At 39.2% G+C, this 24,339-nt stretch overlaps 1 protein-coding gene across 1 annotated transcript in view; it reads left to right on the top strand.

Moving 5' to 3' along the window:
• Window positions 1-24,339, top strand: part of Ttc27 (tetratricopeptide repeat domain 27) — a 133,994-nt gene that overhangs the window by 54,020 nt on the left and 55,635 nt on the right. Inside the window, exons 10-11 of the mRNA XM_013013524.1 lie at window positions 4,942-5,037; window positions 8,257-8,379. Of these exons, the coding sequence (XP_012868978.1) occupies window positions 4,942-5,037; window positions 8,257-8,379 (219 nt within the window). The remainder of the gene's footprint in view (window positions 1-4,941; window positions 5,038-8,256; window positions 8,380-24,339) is intronic.

Here is a 24,339-nt window from a genome sequence, read left to right as displayed (position 1 = left end):
CTGAGGAATCGAACCCAGAGCCTCAGGCATGCAAGGCAAGCACTCTACCACTGAGCCACCTTCCCAGCCCCATCCAAAGATAAAGTTTTAATAAAGCTCCCATTTCACATAGTTTAAACTTACCAATTTATAGTGTTGGGATCTTGGGCAAATCATTTTATTTCTCAGAGCTGCCATTTCATGCTTATGATGTAAAACTGGTGTAGCAACAGGCTTCTTGATATTGATTCCCAGTAGCTATCTCAGTAGATTAATTCGGATTCACTTTGTTCCCATCGGAAAAATAATTTTTTTGGCAATATTGGAGTTTGAACTCAGGACATTTTACTTGCTAGGCAGGCACTCTGCCATTTGAGCTGTTTCCACCTTCCCGTTGGTAATTTTCTTAGGTGTGGAGTTTGAGGTGGCACTGAGCTTGACTGCTCTATTTATAAATCACAGCTGAGTGACTGCAGGCTGCTGTCAAATAAAGCTATTTATTCCCTCTGTTAGATATAGTTGGTTAAGTGTGTGTTTTCTTTCAAGTAATAAATTCCATCTTCCTTCTTATATACAGACATGTATGGAGATTGCACAACAAAGCAGGTGTATGGTAGGCAGGCATATGATCACTCATACCTTTTAGATTATCAGCTAATTTCTACTTGGCTCTTCAGAAAGTTAATAAACACTTTGATATGATGAGAATGAATAATTTTCAGTGAAAAGTCTTTTGGGACCTGCTGTGTTCTTTTAAAGCTATGTGTGCATCTTTTAGGTCTGCGTGCATAAAGCTTAAGTCATGCCAGACCTGATTCAGAATTGTCCGTATGTACTGAATCATCCTGTGTCCTAACTTTACAATGTAGTCTTCCCTTGTGGAGGTTCTCTTGATTAGAAGCCATATAAAAAGAAGGACATGTCATTGCTTTCTGGAGTTTTATCTTTGGGTGCTCCTGATATACAGGACTGGACTGCAGCTCTGGGACCTGTGGGCATTGTGGGTTTTGGAGCTCTATATTGCACAAGTAGTTTTTCTTAAGGAACACTTGAAGCATAAATGCTTTTATGTGGATTTTGGGAGAAACTGACATTGGAAAGGAGTCTTAAAACTTGAAATCAAGCCAGGCACAATGACACACACTTACAATCCCAGCTCTTGAGAGGTCACTGCAGGAAGATGGCAAATTCAAGGCCAGCCTTTAATTTGAGAACTTGTCTTAGCACAAACACAAAACTCTTTGCAAATACTGTTTTGTCACAATAATCCTATGCAATATTTAGTTCTTGTAACTGGCTTTCTTGCTACTGGACTCCCACATCTCTAGACTGTATCCTGAAGCATTTAGTTTTCACTGTGCTCCTTGTTCTGCCCATTTAGCCATCTTCATTCACCCTCTTGGAGTAGACTTTGTCTTGCTTTCAATTCTTAGATTGCTCCGGAGGCTATTAGTGATTGGTTAGGGTATGTTTGCATCTCTATCCATTTTGGATATTGCCATCTTATTATTACCTTTTCTGGAAGACTAGGCAATCTTAGTTGTCTAGGTAGTAGATGTAACCAGGTACTTATGGCTAAGGTGGGAAATGTAGAAAATGGAATGAAAAAAATGGATAGGTGAAAAGGCAGGAAGGAGACAGATATCAGAGGTCATTTCCTCAAGTTTCTATACATACTGGAAGGCTTGCACTGTGTAGATAGTTTACACTCTGTTCATACATGAATGTATGCAGTGGTAATCAAGGCTTTGTTCCATCCAGGCCTATTCTCCCAGACCACTCTACCATTGACTGCCAGATTATGTGGATACTTGGTTTGTTCTAAAAGTTGTACATGATACTGTGTTTAACAAATGGTGCCTACAGTTGACCAGCAAACTTCCTCAAATGCTTCAACTAAAGCAAAATGCTCTTGATAAACCCATCATAATAGGTTGTTGAAAATGCAAAGTTGATTTAAAAAATCATTCATAAATGATTGCCACTAGGGTTAAATGATTCACTTTTGGGATTAGAAAAGAAGTCTGGTCACTCACTTGCCAGTGCTTGACATGCCTGGGAAGGTCTGCAACTTGTTTGTAGTTGATGGAATTATTTCACAAGTTGTTAAAAATTATCCTGCTCTGAAAGTCCTGAAGATATATTGTTGAGTTAGAGGTATGGCTTAAGGGGTAGCATGCCTACTGTGTGGGAAAAGTCCTGTGAGAGTTGGAGGTCCTGATTTCAAGCTCTAGTAACAGTATGTGCATGCATGCGTGAGCTATATCTGTCTCTGTCTCTCTTTTTGTCTCTTTCTGCCTCTGTCTCTGTCTGTCTCTCTGTCTCTCTTTGTCTCTCTCTCTCTCTCAAGATGTACTGGAGCAATGCCCTGGTAGTTTTAACAAATTAGTAAATCAAAACGAATACCTTGGCTCCAGGAGAGGAAATAACAGTAAAACCATCATCCCTTATTTTTCTAATATTTTGATGATCTTAGTTTTATGGTTAGGTAAATCTCATTTAGATGGTTGTCATACTTAAGGTGGGAAGAAATATATTTTGTGGAGGAATGAAATGGGGTAGAGTTCTGTTTTTAATCTTTATCATGCTTATGGCCAAATCACATTCTTGTACAGGGGCTTAGTCTTGGTATGCAGCTGAGTGAGTGTTGATTGTCTCTGCCCTCTCCAGTGGTCTTTGCCATTTGGAGAGTAGCCAAGACCCCTAGATACTCTGAGATCATTTAAATGTAAATGAGCGTATCTGAGATTCATAAAAATCTGTTTATTAACAAATCCAAAAGTATTTACTGAGCACTTAATATATTTTAGCGAGTCACTGCAGCAAACAGCATTAGTTTTGTTGGAGCCTTACTTTTTTGCTTGTTACTAACACAGTGAAATGTTCATTACAGACAAAAGGTATGATGTTTTTGCTTTTATGAAATTAAGTCAGCATTAGCTATTTTTTATTTCCAAAACAAAAACATGTTGCTACAAAAATCTACCTCCCCTTTCAACAAGCATTTCTGTGATCTCTAGATATTATAACCATATGCATTCAGCCAGAAGTTATACTTCTCTCTCCCCACCCCTACCCCTCACTAGCATTGGAGAAGCCTGCAATCTTTTTGCTATTAAGTTTCTGTGAAGTTAGGCCAGAAATCTTTGACAAAAATGGCTTAGGAGTCAGATTATGTCTCAATTTGTTCTGACTGACTTGATTAAATTGGATTGTAGGTTGTCCAAGAAGTGATATGTAATGAGTGTTTACTCACACTTGAGCTCATTCTCTTCTTGGACAAACAATGGATCCCCCACTGCGTACAAGACTGAGAACCTCCCATTTAGGAACTGTTCCCTGCCTATAAATTGGTCTCTTTGGCTTGGGCTTTCCTCAAGATGTGCTTGTCTTCTGAGAAAATTTGTACTTACTACATTTTACTTAATTTTTTTTCAACTTTTAAAGTGTATTTTAGAAAACTTGGAATAGTTTAAAAGAAGGTATTAGTACAACTATCTGTCTTTTTGTGTCCTGAAGTATTGGAGAGTAAGCTGCCAGATGGTACTTCATCTTCAGATTTAGTACTGTCATACTTAGTTGATATATACATTAAAATCAGAAAGTTGACCTTGACACATTTAGATAGCTAGTCTTTATAAGACAAGTCTGAAAACTGGAAAAGACTCATTTGAATACTGCATTGTGGCAAAAGGGTCATAGTAATTCACGCTGGAGAGCAAGACTAAGTTTATCAGAAAAATTAGTCTATTTAGTACAAACTTAATGATTAATGGAGAGACAGGAGTAGATGATCCTGGCACTGGAGCTGCTGTGAGATGTTTGTCTAGGATTCTGGAGTGCATCTTTTGGTTCACGGTGTCACTCAAAGCTTTGTAGTTGGCCCAGGTTCCTTTTCTTGGAGTCAGCTATCTTGATCTTGTTGGTCTGCTTCTTGCTTTTACCTTCTAGGCTTCAGTTATTATTACTAGGCTAGTGTTTCCATACATCCATCACACAGGCCATCTTGTATGAATGGATGTCTAGCTTTAGAGCTCTGCTGCTGAGGAGAGCACCCACTCTCTTGGTGATCTGGTAGATCTGCTTTCCCCCTTGGTTTCAGAGAAAATAATCCTGAGTGAAGTTCTTCACATAGTTCTTCATTGATTCATAGAGTAGCATTGTCAAATCAGCACTGTGTTGTAAAATGGATAGTTGAGCCACAGCACCACTTTTCCTACTTTTCTGAGTAGTTCATTGGAGATAAGAGTCTCACAGACTTTCCTGCCCAGTCTGGCTTTGAACTGCAATCCTCAGATCTCAGCCTCCTGAGTAGCTAGGATTACAGGTGTGAGCCACTGGTGCCTGGCTAGGTCTTTGTTTTATATAAAACTTTTCCTGCTTTTTTTTTTTTTTTTTGCCAGACCTGGGGTTTGCACTCTGGGTTTGGTTGTTGTCCCTGAGCTTCTTTTGCTCAAGGCCAGTGCTCTACCACTTGAGCCACAGCACCACTTCTGGCTTTTTTTTAAAAAAAGTAGTTTATTAGAGATAAGAGTCTTTAGGAGTTTCCTGCCTGGGCTGGCTTTGAACCAAGATCCTCAGATCTCAGCCTCCTGAGTAGCTAGGATTATAGGCGTGAGCCACTATTACCTGGCTGTTGTTGCTTTTTGTTTGTTTAGTTTTTTTGTGGTCTTAGGGATTTGTGGTTTTGGAATTGAACCCAGGGTCTTGTGCATCGTAGGCAAATCCTCTACCATTGAGCTCTGTTCCCAGCCTGAGTAAGTTTATGTAAACGTTGAACGAGCTAAAGTTTTTTAAACATTTAAAGAAGTTTAAGAAATGATCACACAACTTATCTACCTTATTAAAATTACTTGAATTCTTTATTGCTTGTATTTACATTATATGATTTTTGCAATAGGAATTTTGTTTATATTCAAGTTATTACACAGTTAGGTTCTTACTATTATATGTATTCTTCAGGCTCTTGCAGACCAGTTTGAAGATAAAACTACATCTGTGTTGGAACGTCTGAAGATTTTCTATTCCTGTCAAGTACCACCTCACTGGGCCATTCAGGTATTTTTCTTTTTCCTTAGGAAAATACTTTGCATTAGAATGAAGTGGAAAGAGTGATTTCAACCCTTAGTTGAATTTTCAAATATTTCAATGAAAATAATAAACCTATCTTAGCTGGAGAGTGCTACTTCAAATTACTGTTTTGATTCAAGTGATACTAGACTTTTTAAAACATTTTTATAAGAATCTGAAATTATAGTAGAATCCTAGAATTTAAATGCTAGGAGAAAGCTGGGCACTGGTGGCTCATGCCTGTAATCCTAGCTACTCAGGAGGCTGAGATCTGACTATCCTGGTTTGAAACCCACAAGGGCAGAAAAGTCGGTTACACTCTGATCTCCAATTAACCACCAGAAAACTGGAAGTGGCTCTGTGGCTCAAAGTGGTAGAGCACTAGCTTTGAGCAAAAGAGCTCAGGATAGCATCCAGGCCCTGAGTTCAAGCCCACAACAGACCATATATGCATACATACATAAATAACATACATACATACTAAGAGAACCATCATGTCTGCATTTTCAAGATAACTTTTTTATATTTGAAAATTCTCTAAGGACTTTTTGCCAAAGAATGAACCTAGTTCTTTACAGAAAGTAAAGGAAAATATTTTGTGGTTTGGATCTCTCCCTCCCTCCCTTCCTTTCTTTTTTCCTTCCTTCCCTCTTTCTCTTTTACTTTTTTTCCCTCTTCTTCTTTGTGTAGTACTGGAGATTAAACTGAAGGCATTGCGCGTGCTAGGTGAGCTCAGGCATTTCTATCCCTGAGGATGTAGTCTTTTTTCTTGTCTTTTTTTTTTTTTTTTCAATTGTGGGCTTGAACTCTGGGCCTGGGCACTGTCCCTGAGCTCTTCAGCTCAAGGCGAGCACTTTACCATACCATTTGAGCCACAGTGCTACTTCTTGCTTTCTGGTGGTGAATTAGAGAGAAGAGTCTCATGGACGTTCTTGCCTGGGCTGGCTTTGAACCTCAGTCCTCAGCTTTCAGCCTTCTTAGTAGCTAGGACTACAGGCATGAACCACCAGCACCCTGACTTTTTTCTGTTTTTGAACAGAAGCATTAAGAAATTTAAATAAATACTACTCAAATAGAATTTAAGCTAAATGTTTATCTTAACTGCTTAGAACTCTGTGGATTTTAGAATCCTTAAGCAGTTAGATAAAGATTGTTTAATTACAAGGTAAATCGCTGCCTGGCTGTGGTGGCCCTGTATCTGTGAGGCAGAGGCAGGAGGAGAGTGAATTTCAGGCTTTGTACTTGTTAGAAAATTCCAGGCCAGCCTGAGTTACATAGAGAGAACTTGTCTCCACCTCCCCCAATAGCACCCTCAAATGAAACAAAAGTTAAATCACCTTTTTTTTCTTGCCTCTGTATGTGTTATTTTAAAGGTAAAGAGATTATACCACAAAAAAACCCAAAAAACTTATTTTTGGTTAGTCATGGGGCTTGAACTCTGGGCCTAATTGCTGTCCCTGAGCTCTTCAGCTCAAGGAGAGAGCTCTACCACTTGAGCCACAGTGCCACTTCTGGTTTTCTGGTGGTTAATTGGAGAGAAGAGTCTCATGGACGTTCCTCCCTGGGCTGGCTTTGAACCATGATCCTCAGATCTCAGCCTCCTGAGTAGCTAGGATTATAGGTGTGAGCCACTGGCACCCAGCTAGCACTAATTATTATAAAGGGAGATTTACTCTTTGCCACTAACTAGCCATAAAATCTTGAATGCCACTTCTTTACCTACTAAATGAGACAAGTGAAATACTACATTTGCACTAAATTTTATGATAGGTCCCACATCTTATGTCTAGTTTATTTGAAAAATTTAAGCAAATGCTCTGAAATTGCTAAATTGTTCTATATTTCATGGGATTCAGAAATATTAGACCACTTTTTATGTATTTCAATAATATGCTAGCTTATAGTTTTGTCTATTTCATTTTGTCTAAATTTTTTGTTGTTGTTATGTCAGTCCTAAGGCTTGAACTCAGGGCCTGCTCTGCTGTCCCTGTGCTTTTTTGCTCAAGGCTAGAGTTCTACTACTTGAGCCACAGCTCCACTTCCAGCTTTTTGGAGGTTAATTGGAGGAAGAATCCCACAGACTTTTCTACCCTGGCTGGCTTTGAACTGCGATCCTCTGATTCTTAGACATCAGCCTCCTGAGTAGCTAAGATTACAGGCATGAACCACTGATGTCCATCCTATTGAAAAAAATTTCTTAATCCAGTATCTTCCATATCCAGTTTTAAATGTGAGCTGAATTTTCAAAGAATGGTATATGTACTCAAAAGAGAACACAATGTAGCTCTTACTAATGAAATTATTTCTTATTTAAAAATCTCATATAGGCTAGATGCCAGTGGCTGTAATCCTTACTACTCAGGAAGTTGAACTCTAAGAACAGAAGTTTGAAGCCAGCCTGAGCAGTAAAGTCTGGGAAACTCTATCTCCAATTAATCAGCAAAAACCCAGAAGTGGAGAATTCAAGCCCCAGTACCAATAGAATGCATGTACATGTTCGTGTGTGCATGTACACACAAACACATACACACAAAAGTGGAGCTGTGGCTCAAGTGGTAGAGTGCCAGCCTTGATCGAAAAAGTCAATTGAGAGCTTGAGGACCTGAGTTCAAGTGCCAATACTATGCATGCAATGTGTGTGTAAGAAGAATCTTGTCTACCTTTTCATCTTTCTGACCTTGTTTCTTACTACTGCTTACTGACCTTGTTTCTTACTACTTACTTCTAAACCATAATATGTTTACTTCTAAACCATAATATGTTGTGTATGTGTACCCTTCATTGACTCTATCCTAGTTTACTGCTTATCTCCCAGGGACTAGGAAAAGCAGTAGTTTATTAGAATGAACCTAAAATAAATTTTGAATAAACCTATGTGAGAAAGAGTCACAAGTCCACTTGTATATAGTTCAAGATGACTGACATAACATTTATGTCATCTACACTGCCTACTCAGACTTTTCAGAACTCATCTACTGTCTCTTACGCTTACAAATAGAGATTTTCATATATAATCTTTAGGTTAGAAGGAAATAATTGTTCTTAAAAATTGAACAGATTCTATATAGTTTTTTAATTCCTCATCTCCTATAAAGAACCTTGCTGAAGTAATCTTGATTATCACAAATTCCTCTTTATAACCTGTAAGTGAAACCGAACTATCTGTGTATATGAACAAATGTTAATTATCCTATCTTGTTTTTCTAGCGCCAACTTGCAAGTTTGCTCTTTGAGCTGGGATGCACCAGTTCAGCCCTTCAGATATTTGAGAAGCTAGAGATGTGGGAAGACGTGGTCATTTGTTATGAAAGGCTGGGGCAGCATGGGAAGGTATGTAAGAGTAAGACCCTGTGCACTAGTCTTTCTACACAGGACTCTGTCCCTTTGAGCATCTCCTTTCTTCTGTTTTGTTTTTTTTTAAGTTAATTTACTTCATTGTTATTATAAAGGTGATGTACAGAGGGATTACAATTGCCTGAGTCAGGTAATGAATATATTTCCATACAGTGCCTTCTGTTACCTTACTCTCTCCCAGTCCCTCCCTTCCTCCCTTCCTCCCTCCCTCCCTCCCTCCCTCTCTCTTTCCCTTTCTTTCTTTCTTTCTTTCTTTCTTTCTTTCTTTCTTTCTTTCTTTCTTTCTTTCTTTCTTTCTTTCTCTCTCTCTCTCTCTTTCTTTTTTTCTTTCTTTCTTGGGGCTTGAACTCTGGGTCTGGGCACTGTCCCTCAGCTCTTCCTAGCACTCTGCCATTTGAGCCACAGTGCCACTTCCGATTTTCTGGTGGTTTATTGGAGGTAAAGTCTCATGGACTTTCCTGCCTGGGCTGGCTTTGAACTGCAATCCTCAGATCTGTTTCCTTACTAGCTAGGATTATAGGCGTGAGCCACTGGCACCTGGCCCTTTATTTTGTTTTTAAGCTCCCTTTTGCCAGTATTCTCTTATGTTCCTCCTTTCATTTTTTCTCAGAAATTTTTTAATGTTTCTCTGATTTCTGATAGGACAGATTCTTTTATGTGTCAACACATGAGAAAATTGCACTGAAATTGATATATTTGACATTTAAGAAACAAGAATAAAAGCTCTGAAGACACTGCAATTTGATTTTACTGACTATGGTACAGGACAGCTTCGAAGTGAAATATGAGCATTTATTTATTTATGAGCTGATGGCCTGGGACAGTGCCGAGGATAAGAGATAAAGAGTCTCACAGACTTTCCTGCGTGGGCTGGCTTTGAACCTCAATCCCCAGATCTCAGCCTCCTGAGGAGCTAGGATTACTGGTATGAGCCACTAGTGCCTAGCAGGAATTATCGTAATTATCTTCATTGTCTGATAATTATCTTCATTGTCTGATCGCAGAGCCTGTGGTTATGTGGGAGATTACCTAGGAGGCAGAACAGCTGCCTCAGCCTGGATAAGAAATCCAAGGGCTACAGTGACCCCTCTTGGGGTAGAAGAGTTGTCTAGTATATGATGTAAATTTTATTTAATTCCACTCTTAAATTGCGTCAAGAAGGAAAACAGTGCAGTGTTTGCATCTGTTATTAATCTGTTAGTGGACTTTTCTCTCCTACATGAACTGACTTTTAAGAAAAATAGGAGCTCCACATTGTGAATAGCCATAAAAACTGACACATTGTTAATTTTGAGTTAAGATTTTAAGTGACTAGGTAAAATTTATAGTGGAGTAAAACCTTCTCATTGGATTGTTTGTATCTTTGATCAGCAACCTTTTGCTATCACCTGAAAGATGAGAAACAAGTGATTCAAGGACATAGTTTTCTTTTTTTTTTTAATCCATATATTTTATTGTAAAGATACTGTACAGAGGGGTTACAGTTATATGTGTAATGAGTACATTTCCTATCGGGCATTGTTACCCCTCCTTTGTTTTTCCCCTCCCATCCCTTCCCTCCCCACCTCCCCAACTACTCCCTCCCCCGCCCTGAAGTTGTAAAATTTGTTTTCAACATAGTAGGACATAGTTTTCTTTTCTTTTCTTTTTTTTTTTGGTCGGTCGTGGGGCTTGAACTCTGGGCCTGGGCTCTGTCCCTCAGCTCTTCAGCTCAAGGCGAGCGCTCTACCACTTGAGCTACAGCGCCACTTCCGGTTTTCTGGTGGTTTATTGGAGATAGGAGTCTCAGTCTTTCCTGCCCGGGCTGGCTTTGAACCGCGATCCTCAGATCTCAGCCTCCTGAGTAGCTAAGATTACAGTAGGACATAGTTTTCTTAAATATCTTCCCAGGTATGTCTTTTAGAGTAATGGTGACAGATACATTTATTTCACTAATTAGTCTGTGATAGTAAAAGTCTTTGGTTTGTATTGGCTTATGGAGAAAATAGCACAGAACTAGAGTTGTTATTGTAGAGATTGTGGAATTATGATAGTTTGATTCTAGGAAAGGATTCCATAACCATGGACTCCTCTTCCTTTTCTAAATAAGCAGAGGAATCCCTTTTCTTATGATTTACTTCAGACCACCAGGCCAGTTATTGATTAACTGTAGTCACGCATAGCCTCTGAATTTAGGTTGCTCGGACTCAGATGCTGGCCTGCCCTCATGCCAAATTTGAGCTATTGGGTAAGCACTTTATCCCCCTTGCTTCAGTTTCTTTGTCTACAAGTGTGTGATCTACTTCACAGGTTTTCATGAGATAGTATACGTAACGTACATAGAATGGTGCTTACCGCAGAGTGCTACATGAGAGGGTGTAGCTCTTACTGGTGTGGAGCTATGAGAGTTATTTTTCAGAGTTATTTCAATGCCTCTGAAATCAGTGTATCCAGCAGTTAGTGATGTTTCAGCTGTATTCATTGAGGTTGTCATTTCTTCAGGTTATCAACTCCTGTGCACTTTAGTTATGGTGATTTTCAATATTGTCACTTCAATTGAGTTATGGACACTGTCTCAGTACTGTCATATGTTCGAGAAAATTTTAATTTTAATAAACATTGAAATAGAGAAAAAGACATAACAAATTTGTAAATAGGTATAAATTTGATATTAATGAAATAAACATTTGCCCTTGGAAAAAATCATCATAATTGCATTAGCATATCTTTAAAAGCAGGGTTTGGGAGTCATGCAGAGTAACACTTGGAAGTAGGAGAAACTTTGTTTTGTACTGAGATGTATATATATGAGGTATATAAATATATATCAAATATACCATATGATATATCAAATATGCCATATAATATCATCTCTCTCTATATCATATATATATGATATATATATATTGTGTATATATATATATATATTTTTTTTTTGGTTGGTCATGGGACCTGAGCTCTGAGCCTAGGTGCTGTCCCTCAGCTGAAGGCTAGCACTCTACCACTTGAGCCACAGTGCCACTTCTGACTTTTTCTGCTTATATGGTGCTTGAGGAATTGAACCCAGGGCCTCATGAGTGCAAGGCAGGCACTCTACTACTGAGCCACCTTTCCAGCCCCAGATATATTTTCTAAATTGACATTTAAAATATCAAAGAATCTGGGCACTGGTGGCTCACACCTGGCTACTTAGGCTGAGATGTAAGAATGGAGATGGGGAGCCAGCTCAGGCAGATAAATCAAGGACACTCTTACTTCCAGCTAACCATTCAGAAACCGGAAGTGGAGCTGTGGCTCAAGTGGTAGAGCACCCAGGCCAACTTCAAACCTTAGTACTAGCATTAAAAAAATAATTTACAGGGGCTGGGAAGGTGGCTCAGTGGTAGAGTGCTTGCATGCATGAGGCCCTGGGTTTGATTCCACAGCACCACATAAGCAGAAAAAGCTGGAAGTGGCACTGTGGTTTAAGTGGTAGAGTGGTAGCCTTGAGCTGAAGAGCTGAGGGACAACGCCCAGGCTAGAGTTAAGGCCCCATGACCAACAGAAAAAAAAAAATTACAATGTCAAGGAATGTACTGAAAGCAGGAGGAATTGCCAAACTTTACTGAGTAAACTGAAATAAAATCAAAGCAGAGCAAGGCTGGTATGAATCATTCATAGTATTAGATCATAATTAAAAGCATTTTCTCCTTATTTGTAAAGACTGTCTTATGATTGATTACATCTCACATTTGATAACATATAGATCATGTTTCTTCAGGAATTTAACTACTTTTTTCAGTTTCCATTGTATGGTACTAAAGTTACACTCAAATGTTTAACAAAGAAATGATCACATGAATTTGTATCTTCTAATTTGATTTAGTTCCTATTATATTATTCTGTAATCTTTCCATTGTTAGTCTTTTACATTGTCTGAAAAATAAATGAATGTTATATAAAAGTAGGGTAGGCTTTTGAGATGCTAATTTTAATATAATTAGGCAAGTAGGTGAATTGTAGATCCCAATACATGTCTTGAGATAACAAGTCAATTATTTTTAGGAAGTGTGGGAAGCTGTGACTCCTTTATTACAAGAGAAAGAATTTAATACACCTATCCCTCAGTGAAGAGCTTTAGCTATGTCCTTCTAAGTCATTGTAAAATTATTTTTTAAAGTTCACATATGACCTTGTAAGAATTGTCTTATAGTAATGATGAATACTGATGTTTCTACATATTCTTGGAAATATGTATATTTTAATTTTTAGGAATGTAATTATTCCATTTTCTTGTGAATTGTAGCCAACACCAACCCCCATCTTGATTTTACATGCTAATTTTAGCATTTTGTCTTATGAAAAACTTCTCTTAATCTGGTTTTCTTATTTGTATATACAGATCTGATCCTAAAGAGTTTTGCTTCAAGTTGGAAGCACATGTTTTATTTCTAAAACAGCTGAGGTTCTTTTAGAATTTGGTCATGTGCCAGAAGTTTTCACCACTACTAGAAGTTTGTGAAATTTCAATCCTTGCCTTTAATGCTCAATGGCATACTTAATTTTGAAACGGCAAACTTAGAGCAATGCCTCAACCTAATTATTTTGTTCTGGGATGCATGTGTGTACTCTGCTGCAGTAGAACTCAGCCCTTCTAATTTAGAAACTACCTGTGGACATGCTTGTGATTTAAGGACCACTGAAAAACACCTCAGGTGAATTTTGCTTGACCCTTGGATCAGAAGTGGATCTCATCTGTTGGTTTTTAGGTATCTGGCTTACTCACTCACAACAGTTTCTACTAGCTTGTGACAAATTCTTACTCAGGTTTAGTCTCTAAAAGAGCAACAACGACAAAGCTGTCATTAATTCAGTTGGAAGTGAGAGTGGGTGTGGTCCTACTGGGACCTCTCTTGTCCTTGCTTCCCTTAAAGCTTCTTTGAGAATATGTAACCTTATGAAGTGTTGTTCTCTGTTTGCATATTAATTCAGCCAGGAACTCTTTTTTAAATTTCCAGCTAAAAATTGCAGCTTGTTTTGTGTGTCTGCATGTGTGTGTACTTCTGGGGCCTGATCTCAAGGCCTGGTGCTATCCCTTAGTTTTTTTGCTATAGGTTGGTGCTCTGCCTCTTGAGCCACAGCTTTTTAGGGGTTTAATTGGAGATAAGATGCTTAAGCAATTGCCTGCTGGGCTGGCTTCAAACAGTGAACCTCAGTTCTTAGCCTCCTATGGAGCTAGGATTATAGGCATGAGCAACTAGTGCCTGCCTAACCATGAACACTTAAAAGTTTGCTTTTCTTTAGATTGTAAGTAAATGTTTTAGTTCTAAAACAGTTGAGGCTGTTTGTTTTTTTTCTTAGCAATTTATCTGGATTTTTTTTTTTTTTGCTTGGGGGTTCGTCTTGGTATGAATTACAAGACTACCCAAGTCCTTTTCTCACATTAGAGCCAAAGTGATCTTCCTAAAGACAAACCTGACCCCTGTCATTCCCACCTGTTCATAACTTCTTTTTCAAGTCTAGGATTAAGTCTGGGTGCTTCATGATATGGCTTCTGCTTCCATTACTATTTTTGTGCTATTCTTTTGTCATTGCTCTCCCATTTCACACTTTCATGTTCAGGTGGTTCCTAAACTTCTAAAAAGACCAAATTCCTTGTGGTTTCCTGGCTTTGCATCATCATTTCTATTCAGGACCTGTGGACATGCTGTTATGTGTCTAGAACCTTTGTCCTTCTTTAGCTAACATGCCTGAGTTCTGCAGGTTCTCCATGTTGGTTATTCTCTACAGGAAGTCTTCCTAATTACATTCTTCTGGCTTTGGTGTTGCTGTTCTCATGTGGATTTCTTTAGCACCTTAAACTACTATGATACCCATTCACTGCCCTATCTGTTCTACTAAATGTAAGCCATTTAAGAATCAGACCTACATTATAATCGATGACCAATAAGTGTGCTCACCTGGTAACTGCATTGAAGCAGATCTCCAAGTGTAATTCTTCTAAAGATGATGTTACATGTAGCAGAATATACTTCTCTAATTGCTGCCATGCTATTCTTCCTCCACAAACCAGTGAGAGATTTCCCCACTTGAGCCTCAGAAACAGAAATAGGAACCTTCAGGAATTTCAGTGTTTGATCACTAAATTGCAAAGACATTTGTGACTGTGTTGTTCTATAATGCAATTTTAAAATTTAATTTGATCATATTTATTCTTTTTTTTTTGGTTCCGGTGGTGGGGCCTGAACTCTGGGCCTGGACACTGTCCCTCAGCTCTTGAGCTCAAGGCTAGCACTCTACCACTTTGAGCCACAGCGCCAGTTCTGGCTTTCTCTTTTTTCATATGTGGTGCTGAGGAATCGAACCCAGGGCCTCATGCATGCAAGGCAAGCACTCTACCACTGAACCACCTTCCCAGCCCCCTTGATCATATTTATTCTTGATGTGAGTCCTGGGGCTTGACCTCAGGACCTTGGCACTGTCCCTGAGTTATTTTGCTCAAGGCTAGCGCTCTGTCTCAGCTGCACTTGAGGCTTTTGGCGGTTAATTGGAGACAAGAGTCTTGGGGCTGGGAAGGTGGCTCAAGTGGTAGAGTGCTAGCCTTGAGCTGAAGAGCTGAGGGACAGAGCCCAGGCCCAGAGTTCAGGCACCATGACCAAAAAAAAAAAAAAAAAAAGAGTCTCATGGACTTTCCTGCCTGTCTTTGAACCCCAATCCTCAGATATCCGTCTTCTGATTAGCTAGTATTACAGATGTGAGCCAACTATGCCCAGCTATAGTGTAATTGTTGAGTGTTTCTTGTGTACTACTTTATTTAGGTGATTATTTTGTGCTTGTCACTTGCTGTGCTGTTCACAACAGTCTACAATGTTTGAGTAGTTTCTGACACTTTAGATGGCATTAGTAAGTGAGCACATACTTTCTTGCTTGCTCTATCTCCCACACCTGCCAGCCGTCATTGTTACTGTTAGTCCCTTAAAAATTGGACATAGGGTTTGTAAGCTAAAACCTGTTGTAGTCACTTGAGTGAGAAAAATAGGCAAGATAATGGGAAATGTTCCACAACTTAGTAATGCAAATAAGAGATCAACAGATAATTGGATAACTAGGCCTGTTTTAATTACTCTATTTCACCTTGGACTTGGAGTGTTTTTTGTTGACAAATCTAGCCCGAGCATAGTGTTGTCACACGCATGAATGTAAGAGACAGTGAGCAGGTGGCTCTGTGAGTAAGTGAATGGGCTCTAGCATCACATAGTCAGGGGGTGGCTGTGAGGGCAGGCTGGGAAGGGGCAAAGAGCTTTGTCCTTTCCGTCTTTTAGTTTCTGCTCATAGAACAAGACGTTAGATGAGGAGAAGGTGTTTTGGTGCTGTCTTCGTCTGCCCCAGTCATCCTTATTCTTGGTGTCAGGGGTGGTACAGGACCTTCCCAGAGGACAGTCTCCTGGTGTCTCAGAACCAGACACTGACAATCAGGGTCCACGTTTGTACTCTGCCTTGGAGGAACGATGGGACTTAGACTGTGCTCACGCTTTTGTGCGTTCCATGTCTAACACATGAGCTTGTGTGCAAACTTACACACACGTGCAAATCTTCTTTTTCAATCCTAAAGCTACTGCCAGGAGGCCAGATCTAATAGCATGTCTTTAAATTCTTTGTCTGTTTTTTACCACCCCCTGAAAATAACCTTTAGTTGTTGAGCCTATCTATCATTTCTATGGTCCTTAAGATATTTTTTTATACTTGATATTGTATCTGAGTCTAGAACTCTCTATTTTTTCCCCCTGGTAATGGACATTGAAGCCAGGGTTTCATGCTTGCTATACAAGTGCCCCACCACTTCAGCTACAACCCCAGCCCATGGGCTCATTTCCCCCCTTTTTTTTTTGCTTTCTATAGTCATTGGTTTACCAGTTTCTCTTTCCTCTGTTCTGACCAGATGCAAGGTCAGATGAAGGCCACTGAAGTCACACAGCAGAATTTTCTCTGTTAAGATACAAAATCAAGGTTCAGCTCCCAGTCGAGAAAGCTGTTTTCATAATTACTTCTTACTCAAGTATGAATAATTTTTCTGAAGTTCTTTAGCTGCCTTTTCATTAGAGGCTGGACTTAGCTTGTACTCATTTTCTTTACCCAAATCCCAAGGCCTTGTCTTTGACCCAGTGCTGTAGGAATTTTACCAGTACTTAGCATAGAACTTCCCACCTTGAAATGTCCCATTTAACAACTTACAAAAACATTGTTATAGGCTGGGGATAAAGTTCAGTGGCAGAACATTGACCTAACGTGTGCAAGCCCCTGGGTTCTATCTCTCCAGAAGTTGTTTTGTTGTTGTTTTTAAATAATTGCATAGTTAGTATTAAGGTGTTGTACAGAAGGGTTACCATCTCAGAAGTCAAGTAATGAGTACAATTCTTTCTTTCAGTTTTCCCCTCTCATCCCTGCCACAACGTGCATAGTTTATTGTCCACATAATGTATAGTGAATACCATGATTGTATTTATTCACTTTTCTTCTCTCCCTTTCTGTGCCCACTTCCTTGCCAAAAAAATAGTCAAAAAAAAAAGGAAAAAAAGAAAAAAACAAACAACATCACTGACCACCACCACAATCACCACTAACAAAATCCTGTTTCCATTTCCTGGCATTTTTGTCAATAAATAGTATTTTGAATGTTAAGAGGAGTTATGACTGTGGGTATCTCCCCTAAGGGTATCCTCCTTTAATCTGTTTGTATGTGAATGCCTAGAGTCCTGACCAATTATCATGTCCAAATACATTTTAAATCTAGCTTCCACCATTTCTCTCTCTGAGCTTGGCTTACCTCATTTAGCATGATTTGTTCTAGGTCATCCATTTCCCTGCAAATGACATAATATTATTCTTTTTTTTCATATATATTTTATTTAAAAATACTGTACAGAGGAATTACAGTTATATAAATTATTCTTTCTAATGGAAAAGGTAACATTTCATTGTGTATTAGCACTTTTTTTAATCCACTCATCTATTGTAGGGCCTCTGGACTGTTTCCATAACTTGGCTATTGTGAATAGTATAGTAATGATCATAGATGTGCAAATGTCTTTACCAAATCCTGACTTATTACAAGTCTCCAGAAGCTTCAACCCTTACTCATAAATAAGCGTGTTCTAATATAGCATATGTGAGTTCTTTTGCTTCTGTACATCTTCAGTTCTCAGTTCTCAACATGGGTCATCTAAGTAAAAGGTATATGTCATAAGAGTGGACACACACTCGGATTCTTAGAATCTGATTTGGGGCCATAAATATTACTGCTTGGCTTTAGGCTAGTCTCATGGTACAGAGACACATAAACACAGTAGTTGAGCATGATATGAAGGTGTTGAGATGTGCAAATGTTCAGAATCCAAACTTTCTTTAACCTACCTATTTACAGTTAAATATTTTTTCTCTAAAGCCATAGCCCCTCAGTTTCTATCTTGTATAGAGTTCTTCCTAAAATTCCTGGGACATTCTGGTGATTTTCCACATTTGATTGAAACAAACAAAACAAACCTTGATGTTGGGTTAGAATTAAGTCTTTTGTTTTGAACCTGGGGCCTGGGCACTGTCCCTGAGCGTTTGCATTCAAGGCTAGTACTCTACCACTTGAACCACAGTCCTACGTCCAGCTTTTTTGTGATTAATTGAAAATAAGAATCTCCTGGACCTTCCTGATTAGGCTTCAAACCACAATCCTCAGATCTCAGCCTTCTGAGTAGCATGAGCCACCAGTGCCCAACTAGAATTAGATGGAAAAAACTTAGCTTTAATCTTATGCTATCATTTGCTCTTTCTCTTGGAGTTCACTGAATTGGCTCCTGTTGGCTCAGTCCTATCATGTACTTAATAGCTGACAACTTCAATTTTTCTGTCTTTGAGGAAACCATGTATAGTTGACCAGTGAGATTGTAGAAAATTTTAATGTTCCAAGTAACAATTTCAGGTTTCCAGGAAACTTTTTTGTTTGTTTAGTCAGTCATGGGACTTGAACTCAGGGCCTAGGTGCTATCCCTGAGCTTTTTTTTGCTCAGGGCTAGTGCTTTACCACTTTGAGCCATAGCTCCATTTCCAGTTTTCAGGTGGTTAATTGAATATGAAAGTCTCACAGACTTTTCTGCCCAGGCTGGCTTTGAATTGCAATCCTCAGATCTCAACCTCCTGAGCTAGGATTATAGATGTGATCCACTGGCGCTCAGCAAAAAGAAACTGTTTTAATTGTTTCAGCTGTTTCAAGTGAAATCCCATGCATTTTTACTTTCCTGCCTGGTTTTCCAGCAGAGGGAGTTGAGGAAGAAAACAGACTTTAGTTGAGGGCTGTGTTCCTCATTGAACACTAGGTACATTCCACGTCTAATACTTTGATTCTGAAGTAGGTAAGTACAAATGAAGAGCAGTCCGTCAAACACTAGTTTAATTTGTTCATACATTATTAAGTACAGAGTGCTGGCATTTGCTTTTCCTGACTAATGGCAGCTGCATTCTCACAGCTCTTCCTCTTATGGTTGAAAGTCTATAGAATGGATGTGCCACACAGTTTTCTAGAAATGTGTTAGAACTTATTTGGTTGTAAAAAAAATAAATCAGCACACACTAGTTTAGGAATGGGAAGCCAGTGGTTCACACAACAGAACATTTGAGTAGACCTTGCTGTATTTGGGCAGGGTGGGAGAGGTGATGTCATTATGACTGTAGTTCTCTCCACGAAGCAGACATTATGGCCACAGGAAGCCCACACTTAGTAATCACACTGGAAAAATGTAGTCAATGTTTTATCTCTAACAGAAACACTGCAGAACACTGAGAGGTCTGACTCATGTGCCTCCCATCTCAAAGTCCTGCCTGTGCTACACGAGGCGAGGCATGAGGGAATGGGTCCCCTCAGGAAAGGGGACCTCTGCTACTCCCAAATCAGGGAAGAGTGTTGGGCAGAGCAAAGAACACCTGATGCTCCCCATAGGGTAGGAGTTGAGTGCTCTGAATCTGGAGTGTGCAGCTTTGCATAGGAGGGCAAAGGTAGGCCAGCAAAGTATCAATCTGCCTTATACAGTACTTTTTTGGGGGAGGGGGTAGTAAAAGAAAAAAAAAAACAATAAATGCTGCCAGATTCCTCTAAAATACTTAGATTTCTTGGAAAGTGAAAAGATATAAAAACACTGGGCTCAGTTCCACACTGATATTTTAAAGTGGTAAGAGCTGAGCGGTAGCTCAGACCATCCTCTTGGATGGTCCCTGACAAGCCTGGTTCATTCATTCTTAAAAGCTGGCAAGAATCTCTGGGCACTTAACTGTGTGACCCTTGCTCTAAACATGCAGGTTTCCCTGGTAAAGTACGTAGCATTCCAGCACGGGGGGGATATGGGTTCAATATGGTAGAAGTGCTTGCCTGGCAAGCATAAGGGACTGAGTTCAAATCTCAGTACCACCACCACCTCCACCACCATGCACACCTAAATAGTATTCCACCTATCCTTCTAGGTTCTGCTTGAATCTTGGTTGTCTTAGTTTCATGTTAAAAATTTTACTATTCATATTTACCTGTTGTTAGAAAATTGTATTAAGAATAATTAATAACTATAGGCATGTAGAATTCCACAGTAAGAGATTATTGGAGCAGCCTATATTTGTGTTTATGTGAAAGTTGGGGAGATCCTTAGGGCTTGCATTTGATGAAGTTCTTGCAGCACAGTGCCCTATTTAAATATCCTTTGCATTTGTGGAAGCCTATTTTTACCTTAGTAGACATTTAGAGGAAAAATGTCTTACACTCTATAAAATTATAAGCCTGTATTTTCCCATAGAAAAGCAGCAACCCATCACTAGATACATCAAAGGATTTGGACTTAGTGAAGATTTCCAGTGGTTCACAGTGGTGTACAGTAAAAGCATTGCTACAGAAGCTGTGCACAGTGCCTTTGGGCTGTAGGCATCTTCACTGGTGTGTCTTCTGTAGTTCTTTTTTAGTGATCGATTGTGTAAACTGAGTGGACAAGGGAAGGCACAGGGAAAAAATTAGAACATGTTGGAGAGAATGAAGAAGACAGGAGTGGAACGCGACTAGTTGAAAAAAGGAAATATATTGCCTGCAAACAGGGCCCCTGGGAAAGATAACAGTCTTGGCAGAAAGGGGTGGAAGATCTCAAGGAGAAAGAATGAGCTTATCTAACAGAAAAATGCAGGATAAAGAATTTGAGGAAAGAGATGAGTTCAAACTGGGCAGGGTCACTGCTCCAGAGTTTCTCCCATTCTGTAGAAAGCCGCCCCTCTCTGGGGGCCCTCCACACCCATCCCCAGAAGCAACACATTTCCTACCACCCACTGTGTTCCTCATTCTTACAGGAGTTGTGGTTGATAGCAGTCAGGTGGAGGAAGCAAACATGGAGGTGAAATTTTGTCTCAGCCTTTCTCAGTGTGAAGGTTTTCCTGATGTAAACTTAAACTTGCATACTTATTTTGTCTTATTTGTACAGTTATAAACACTAGGTCTTAGACTCCGATTTAATGCTGTGTCCTTAGAAGCAGAATAAATTTGCATACAGAAGCCTGGCACTGGTGGCTACACACCTGTAATCCTAGTTACTTGAGAGACTGAGATCTGAGTATTGTGGTTTGAAGCCAGCCCAGGAAGAAAAGTCCCCATGAGACTCTTATCTTCAGTAAGCCACTCAAAAGCTGGAAATAGCACTGTGGCTCAAATGGTAGAATACAAGCCTTGAGCACAAAAAGGCTCAGGGACAGCACCCTAAGCCCTGAGTTCAAGCCTCACAACTGATGTGTATGCATATACATACATACATATGCATGTATATATATATGTACATATATATGTATATGCATACAGTGATTTTTTTTTGTCAAGCAAGTACTTGTAAGGTATGGTTTGATGGTATGAATCTTGCATTCTATTTCTAGTATAGGGTACTTGTGGAGTATAGAATTCCCTTATAATCTTTTTTATTTGTAGGTGGTAGCAATGTTTCCTCTTCCTTTTCTTTTCTTTTCTTTTTTTGGGTCCGGTCATGGGGCCTGAACTCTGGGCCTGGGCGCTGTCCCTTAGCTCTTCAGCTCAAGGCAAGCACTCTACCACTGAGCCACCTTCCCAGCCCCTCCTCTTCCATTTCTATTTACAGTAATTGGAGTGTTCAGAACCACTTTTTGGTTTGCCTATTTTCTCTTGTTACTTTTTTTTCTTCTGTTTCTTTTATTTACACCCCAGTTGTTTTTTTTTAATTGTTATTTCCTTCCTTCCGATTGCTTTGGGTTTCATTTGCCCTTTTTTGTCTGGTTACTTATGGTTGGAGATTAGATTGTTGAAATATTTCTTCTTTTTAAACATAGCACTTAGATCTAAAATTTCTCTCTAAATATACTTTTGCCATATCCCATAAATTTGGAATGTTATGTTCCTGTTTTTATTTATCTTAATGTGTTTTTAGTTTGGTGGTAATTTCTTCTTTGATGCATCAGTTATTTAGGAGTATCCTGTTTAATTTTCACATATTTGTGATGCCCAGATTCCCTTTTGTTGCTGGTTTCAAATTAAATTCTGTTGCAGGTGGAGAACATATATTGAATAACTTTTAGTCCTTTCAAGTTTACTGAGATGTGCATTATAACAGTATAAATTATATCCTGGAGAAGGATGCGTGTACTTGAGAAGAATATCTGTCTTGTTGTCATTGGGTATAGCATTCTTTAAATGTCTATTAGGTCTAGTTGGTTTGTAGCTTTATTCAAGTTTTCCATTTCCATTTCTTCAGTTCTTCTATCCATTATAGAAAATCAGTTGTGAAGCCTCTTTTTTCCCTTCATTCCTCTCTGGTTTTGCCTCATGTATTTGGGGGCTATTTATAAATTCATATATATTTAAAATTATTATAAATAATCATGAAGGAATGACTGTAATAAAATATGCCTTTATTTTGCTAAAAATTTTTGTCATAAGTCATATTTTTTTCTGAAATAGTTGCCTCTGGTGCCCTTGGCCAGTTCTTTTAAAATATGGAGAGAATTTTCAGATGTTCTGAAATCATGATATCTACCTGTGGAATAATATTAAGTCTAGAGTCATGATTCTTGCTTTTCAGCTTAGTTTCTTTTGGTTGGGGGCTGACCATTTGACCAAGAATTCTAAACTTTTACTTCCTTCTCTCAAAATGGGTACTTTCTGGTTGTCAGAATTATTATAGAGATTGAGATAATACATTCAACAATGGAATGGATAAAAACTAGCCTATAAATCACTATCAAATGGAAATATACATAGAAAGTTTCTTTTACATAAAAGGCAAAAATAAAAGAATGCTGTCACTTACACTTGCTTTATTTATAGAAGTAGAGCCACTTTAAATCTGTTTTTTGTTTGTTTGTTTGTCGGTCATGGGGCTTGAACACTGGGCCTGGGCACTGTCCCTCAGCTCTTCAGCTCAAGGCTAGTGCTCTACCACTTGAGCCACAGTGCCACTTCTGGTTTTCTGAATGGTTTATTGGAGATGAGAGTCTCACGGATTTTCCTTCCCAGGCTGGCTTTGAACCATGATCCTTAGATCTTAGCCTCTTGAGTAGCTAGGATTATAGGCAAGAGCCACCAATGCCCAGCTGACCACTTTAAATCTGGTAGGGAATATGGACAAACTTGGAAAATGAAGAAATGAAAGGAGTCAGGAGCAGGGAGGCAGTCATCATCCACCAGTCCATCTGTACCACTGACTCCATTTATCAGCTAGAATTTATACCCGTATCCCAGAAGCCAAGCGCTTCCAACCATTGAGGCCACTGAGATGGGACCACTAGAGAAGCTGGTGGCGAGGTTCTAGAAAGTGTTTGCTAGTTTCTTCGTTGCTAGCAACACTGTGAATCCACAGTGAAAGTGTATCGGGGGCCCGGAGTTCATCAGTTCAATCAGTAAGCCTGCTGCTGGACAGGGTCAGGCTCTGAAAAGTCACACAGGTCAAGCTGGGACCTGCAGATCCCCTCTGCATCTTGTTTGACACCATACTTGACTGTGACAATTTTGCCATGTGAATGTGTTGCTTCACCTTCACTTTCCAAATCTCTGAGAAGTCCCTTCTGACCAGCTCTAACTTAGAAACAAGAGGAAAGGGTTTAAGGCAACACTGTTTTTCAGTTGCTATAGCATACAACAGTACATGGGCCTGTGCAAGAATGTAACCCTTTAATTTGGGAGTTTGCTGTTGGGAAAGTGGTGGAAACCAGTAGTCACATTATGTAATTAAAGAAGAGTTCTGATAAAGGGAAACATTAATGGTTGTTTTAGAATAAATGTTTATGTTTTATCTAATAGACTAGATCCTTAGGGGTAATATAACAAGTGAACTGTTTTTTTTCTTCCAAGATCAGGACTCAAACTCAGTATCTGCCGCTTTTGCTTATTGGCGGTTGCTCTAAACCTCAGCCATGCCTCCAGTCCCTTGGGGTTAATTATTATTTTTTGTTGTTGTTCAAATGAACTTTTATAAAGTGAACGTAATTTTACCTATTACAAATTATGGTATCAAGCATATGATGGCTTCCAATTGGCTTTTGGTTGACTTCGGCACACTTTGTGTGTGTGTGTGTGTGTGTGTGTGTGTGTGAATGGGCGTGTACCACACCTGTGCATGTGCAGGTAGTGGGGTTTGAACTCAGTGCCTGGAAGCTGTCCTTGAACATTTTTGCTGAAGGCTAGTGCTCCACTTCTGGCTTTTGGCTGATTAATTGATGAGAGGAGTCTCATGTATTTACCTGCCCAGGCTGGCTTTGAATCGAATCCTTATATCTAAGTCTCTTGAGTAGCTAGGATTGCCAGGTATAAGCTACTAGCACATGGTGACACTGTTTTTTGTTTTTTTTGTTTTTTTTTAATTTAATTTAATTTTATTTGTGAACATACTGTACAGAGGGGTTACAATTGCATGGGCAGGATAATGCGTACATTTCTTACCAAGCATTGCA

This window comes from Dipodomys ordii, unplaced genomic scaffold (assembly GCF_000151885.1).
Source record: "Dipodomys ordii isolate 6190 unplaced genomic scaffold, Dord_2.0 Scaffold20, whole genome shotgun sequence".
In the NCBI taxonomy this organism is placed as follows: Eukaryota; Metazoa; Chordata; class Mammalia; order Rodentia; family Heteromyidae; genus Dipodomys; species Dipodomys ordii.
Note: the sequence above shows the minus strand (reverse complement) of the source record. Positions and strands in the feature narration are given on the sequence as shown.